The sequence below is a fragment of the Phyllostomus discolor genome, chromosome 2, assembly GCF_004126475.2.
Source record: "Phyllostomus discolor isolate MPI-MPIP mPhyDis1 chromosome 2, mPhyDis1.pri.v3, whole genome shotgun sequence".
NCBI classification, from domain to species: Eukaryota; Metazoa; Chordata; class Mammalia; order Chiroptera; family Phyllostomidae; genus Phyllostomus; species Phyllostomus discolor.
This window is the reverse complement of record NC_040904.2, coordinates 216,687,759-216,693,614: the sequence shown is the minus strand read 5'-3', so window position 1 is coordinate 216,693,614 and position 5,856 is coordinate 216,687,759. Positions and strand designations below refer to the sequence as shown.

The window sequence follows — 5,856 nt, the reverse complement described above, 5'->3', positions numbered from 1 at the left end:
ACATCTTCTATGTCATTCTAGTAAAACAAATGACTACCCCCAGCTTTTAAAAAACTTTACAGTTAAGGATTAAAACTTAATCATCGTATTTCATCATCGACGAGACTGGCTATTTCTAGTGGCTTCTTGAGAGACACGTCACGTGCCTGGCCTGAAGAGCTAGCAGTAAGGCACACGGGGACGGTACAGCGAGTCTGGAGGGGCACTCGGCGCGGACCTGAGGGGGCCTGGCTGGGGCCTCGCGAGCGACACCATCTGTAGCCTGGGGGCTCCGCGGCGGCTTCAATACTGGAAGTATATCAGAGGAAGGTTCACTTTTAGGAAGATGAGTTTTTCAAAATGCTCCATCAGGAGCCTGGACTGGCCGAAGCCGCTGCTCTCGGTGGGCGTGCTGAAGAGCCGTTCCGACGGGACGATGCTCGGGGGGCAGCCCAGAAACCTGACGGCCAAGGCCGCCAGGCCGGGCCAGGCCGACCTCTTCAGGCTCCAGTAGGCGAGCGGGTCGCAGCTGTGCTCCAGCACCTCCTCCTCCAGGTACGCGAGCACCATGGCCTCGGGCACCTTTGCCCTCTCTCGCGGGCCCTTCTGTGTCACCTGGGCCATGAGGGACCACAGGCTGTCGACCCCGCCGGAGGCTCTCGGTGGGGAGCCCGGGTCGCACCCGTTGGAGACGGGGGCGTCCTCTGAGGTAGAATTCAGCATTTCCAGTTCCCTGATTAAGTCCTGCTTGTACTGCTCCGCCTCCTCCTCGGAGAACAGGGAGGCTTTGTAGCGAGGGTCCAGCAGGGTGGCGAAGACGTACCGGGGGTCGTGGAGGGTGGCGGACAGGCGGCTCACCATGGCTTCCTTTAGGGACTTCAGCATGGTGTCGATGCCCATGGTCTCCTCGAACAGCATCTCGACCTTCCTGTTCAGGATGTGGATCATGGGGATGACCTGGCCGAGCGTGGACATGTGGCCGCTCATCTCCCGGCTTGCGGCGTCGAAAGGCTTCAGCGCGTGGCACACGGACTGCATGACCTCCCACTGGTCGCAGCTGATCAGCTCCCGGAACCCGCACTCGGCGGACATCTCGTCGACCGCCCTCTTCTGCTCCACGAGCCGCTCCAGCATGCGCAGCGAGGTGCCCCACCTGGACGGGACGTCCTGCAGCAGGTGGTGCGGCGGCAGCTCGTGCTCCCGCTGCAGCTCCGCCAGCCTCTCGCGCGCCCGGTGCGACCGCAGCACCCGCTCGCACACCTTCCGGGCGATGCTCAACAGGTTCTGCACCATGCGCTGGCTCTTGACGGCCTCGCCCACGATGAGGTTCACCGTGTGGCTGAAGCACTGCACGCTGGAGTGCTCCGCCTCGTTCAGCGTCTTCCCGATGCCGGGGTTGTCGGTCACCGTGATGCCCACCTGCAGGCCCGTGGACGTCACCCAGGCCTCCCACCAGCACTCCAGCTGCTTCTGGACGCTGCTGCCGCTGTAGTCGCACTCCACCGGCGACACGTCCAGCAGCGCGGAGCAGTGGCGGTCCTCGGCCTGCGGCCGGGCGGCCGACGCGAAGGTGACCCAGTGGGCGGTGAGCGTCAGGTACTCCCGGGCCTGGTGGCTCGTCCAGACCCCGGCCGTGAAGTGGACCACGCCGCTCTCCGCCTCCTTGAGGTGGGCCCCGATGATCTGCTTCACGCTGTCGTACATGCCCGGGATGGCCGTCCTGGAGAAGTAGGAGGGGGAGGGCAGGGAGTACTGGGGCTTCAGGTACGCGAGCAGCCTGCTGAAGCCGACGTTGTCCACCACCGAGTACGGCTGGAGGTCAAGCGCGATCATCTCAGCCACGAGACTCGTGATCTTTTTGGCCACCGGGTGCGAATCGTAGAACTTCTCGTCGGCGTCGTCAAAGGCCGCGGCTCCCGACAGTTCTGTGCGCAGGGGCGCACGCGCGCCCGAGGCAGGGGGCAGCGTGGCCTTGGGCGCGTCGGCCGCCAGCACGCTGCCGTGGAACCGCTGCAGGTGCCGCAGGAGACAGCTGGTGCCCAGGTTGGTCGGCTTCTTGCCCCTGCTTATGGTCCGGCCGCAGTGCAGGCACACGACCTTCGTGGGGTCGGCGGGGCAGACGGAGAAGTGGTTCCACAGCTTGGAGGTCTTCTTGCTGTGGACGGGAACCAGGACCGCGCTGTTTCTCGGGGCCGCCGCCGCCGCCGCAGCGGCGGTCAGCCTGGAGGAGGAGCCCTCTGCGCAAGCCACGGTGCCGTAGGAGGAGGGGCGGGCCAGACCGTCGCCCAGGAAGCCCTTGTGGCTCCCGACCACTTCCGGGTGGCGCCTGTACAGATGTCGCATCAGGCAGCTGGTGCCCACGTCCCCCTTCTTCCCGCGGCTGATGACGCAGCCGCAGTGCCGGCACACCGCCTTCAGGCTGTCCATGGGGGCCAGCGAAAAGTGGTGCCACACCTCCGACTTCAGCCTCTTCATCACCCGCTTGTTCTGCTGGAACACGGCCCCGGACTCGAGCGTGGGCGGGCCCGACCCGTCGCCCCGCCGCCTCTCGGGGGAGGACGCGAAGGCGGCCTCGCCGACCTCGTCGGAGGACGACAGCGCGGATGGATCTTCCTTCAGGGCGCCCCCAGGGCTCAGCCGCGCCGGCCTGTCCTCGGCCAGGGGGTCAGGGGAGGAGGCCGGCAGGAAGGGCTCCGTGACGAGCTTCCCCGGGGACGTGGACAGAGCCCTGGGCTCCCCCTCGGGGGGCGGGAGGGCGGGCAGCAGGGCGGGGGCCGTGGAGTATGGGGGCGGCACGCCCGCGCCCCCGCTCTTCTCCTGCAGCACGATGGCCCGGTGCGCCCGCCACATGTGCCGGATGAGGCAGCTGGTGCCCAGGTCCTTGCCGTTCTTCCCGCGGCTGAACTCGTTCATGCAGTGGACGCACACGGCCTTGGAGCTGTCCAGGGGAGACAGGTAGAAGTGCTTCCAGACCGCGGACCACCTGCGGGACCCGGAGGTGCCCTTCGGCAGCGGGAGGCTCCTCTCGGGCCCGCTGTCTGCAGCGTCGTCGCAGTGGGGCGCCAGGGGCGGCGGCCCCGCGTGGGACTCGTCCCTGGGGCACTTCTCAGAGGCAGGCGGGTCGGAGACGGGCGCCTCTTTGGAAGACAGGGCGGATGCGGACTCCTCGGCTGCCCAGTCGGGGGATGGGGCCTGGGAGGCCGTTTTCTGGCCGAGCTGGACGGGCGGCAGAGCGGCGCCCAGGTCCCCGGCGTGCGCGGGCTGCGCCGGGGGCGGCGGGGCGGGGTTGGGGAGGGGCGCCAGGGCGGACGCGCCGCCGTCCTCCCGGACGAGCGCTGCGGGGTGCGCCCGCCGCACGTGCCGCATGAGGCAGCTGGTGCTCAGGTCCTTCTCGTTCTTGCCGCGGCTGAACTCCTTCATGCAGTACACGCACACGGCCTTGGTGCTGTCCCGCGGGGAGATGACGAAGTGCTTCCAGGCCGGGGACTTCTTCCTGGAGCCCGCGCTGCGGGCGGCCAGCAGGCTCTGCGTCACGGCCTCCATGGCGACGTCGTACAGGGTGCTGCTGTACTGGGAGAACAGCGCCCCGTAGTCCTCCTCGTGGTCGGCGGGGAAGCACCCCCCGGGGGGCGCGCAGCCGCGGCTTGCTTCCCCGGCCGCCGCCTGCTCGTCGCCGCTGTCAGCCGCCTTCCCGCCCTCGTGCTCAGCTTTGAAGTCCATTCTTTCCAAATTGCAGTGCGGAACTGGACCATCATCTTCCTCTTCTGTTTTAATATTTACTTTTTCTGAAAGGAAATCACCCCCCCCTTGGGGACGGGTTTCCTGGTTACTCTCCATGACCGACCATAACTACTCCGGCCGTGTCCTCACGTCGACCTGTGTGTCCGGTTGAAGAAATGACGCAAACGCTCGTCTGCGTCCCCAAACGTAACTATCTTCAGTGTTTCCCAAGCCACCGCGTCCTTGGAGAGGCTCATGAATGTGGCCGACCACACGTCTCACTGGAACGCGGAGGCCGTGGCTCGTGAGCACGCCCGGTCGGGGTGCAGACCGCCGCCCCCAGGAGTCCTACCGAGTGCTGGGCAGCGCCGACACCGGCGCGGCGGGTGCAGACCCTCTTGCTGTCCTGGAGGCGGGGCCGCTGCCATGTCGTCCGTCCCTCTGCATTACCTAAGGGAGACGGAATCAGGTCAGTGCCGAACCGAACCACACCTTCACACCCGCAGTCCAGGGACACACCAACCTCCAGATGCAGAAAATAAATCCCATAATGGTACGTTAAAGAAAAACGTGTTCCTTGACCTTTGTAGATTCTATTTATACATAATATGGAAATACACTGAAGCTACAGAATAAGTTACAATGCAGACACAGACACGCCTGCACATTTACATGACCAGTTGACCGTGGGTTGGGGAAGCCCTCCAGCAGCACAGAGGCCGGCCTGGCCCAGAGCGGGCATGGAGTGGGTGCCCTCACCCACCACGGAGGTGCCCGGGGGTGCGACCATCGGCAGAGCTGACTCCCTGCCGTCCGTTCCGTCCCAGTCTGGCACAAACACCGACACACGAACGAGGAGCAGAAAGCCTGCAGCGACCCCCTGGAACCACCAGGGCACAGGCCAGACACGAGAGTCCTGGAGAAAACGCGGGCCCCGTGTCCAGACACCGAGGGGGGTCCTGCCCGAGTCGCATGGTGTCCAGCCCTCGGGGAGCAGCCGTCCCCAAGAACAGTGACCCCCACCACGACGACCACCGGAAACGAGGGCAGGCGCACCTGGCGCAGGCCGAGTGCAGGGCAGGGGCGGGTGGGGTGGCACAGCGCCTTGCTGTGGTGTGCGGTGTGGCGGCGAGGCAGGCGGCAGTGGCGCGGCTGACGAGGTGTCAGAGAGCAGCAGACACCTGCTCTTGGCACCTTGGAGGCACACGCGCCAGGGAGGGCTCGCTCACTGCGATGTAAGTGGGCTTTCCGTGACCTTCAAAAACCTTCCTTCTCCTTGTTCTGACACCAGACACCAGTGGGGGGGGGGGGTCAATGTAAGTACAAGCAGACGATACAGACTCAGAACTGCACGTGAGCCAAAACCAGGACGCCAAGTGGCGGGGACAGAAATCGGGTGTGAGTCTCTGGCTCAGCCGACTCACGCACCCATTTAAAGCCCAGTGCGGAGGGCGAGGAAAGAGAAGGGGAAGGAGGAGCTCGTGCCTGGCCGTGGGAGGGCGGAATGGTGGTGGAGGGCGGGGTCCTGCCCCGCTGGGAGCTGAGCCGCGCTGAGGGGCGGGCCAGCTCCCTGGAGCAGACGGCGGCTGTCCCACCGGGCACCACGCTGGCTTCAGGCTTCACCCCGGCGCCTGCTCCGTGTCTAGCGGCCGGCCGGAGGCGGGCCCCAGACCCACTCGGTGCCCCAACGGACAGCGCACCCTTGCCCCCTCACGCCCGTCCAGGGCCAGCACGGCCTGGGGGAGGCCCCTGGGAGGCGCTGGACACCCAGGGATGCACCACTGTCACCAGAGCGGTGCCAGCCGCTGTGGCCCGAGCCCAAACCCGTGCGTGGAGCACGGGGCCACCCGAGCCCTGCACGGGAAAGACCCCAGCCCACCTGAGACGCTGCTCACAGGGACGTGACACGTGTGTGTGACTGCACGTGCGCCTCCGCTTACCGAGCTGTGTGACACGTCCGTTCTGCCTGATGTGGAACAATGCGGCGTTTTTGTGTGCACATGCATAGAGGCAGCTAGACAGGAGTCTGTCCAGAAAGTTTCCAGCCGTGCAGCACAAAAAAGCAGCGTTTATCAAAGAAGATACGAGGTACGAGAAACACTGTACATTAGACAGTGATGCCTCGGTCCCCTTCACAGTGGGCGCCTTGGGACTCCC

General features: G+C 65.7%; 1 protein-coding gene across 1 annotated transcript; it reads right to left on the bottom strand.

Annotated features, from left to right (window-relative positions):
• Positions 1 to 229: 229 nt before the first annotated feature.
• On the bottom strand, positions 230 to 3,936 carry ZBED4 (zinc finger BED-type containing 4). Its single transcript, XM_028532986.2, has one exon. It carries the CDS (start codon positions 3,814 to 3,816, stop codon positions 283 to 285), a length of 3,534 nt encoding a protein of 1,177 aa, XP_028388787.1. The 5' UTR covers positions 3,817 to 3,936; the 3' UTR covers positions 230 to 282.
• Between the last annotated feature and the right edge of the window lie 1,920 nt (positions 3,937 to 5,856).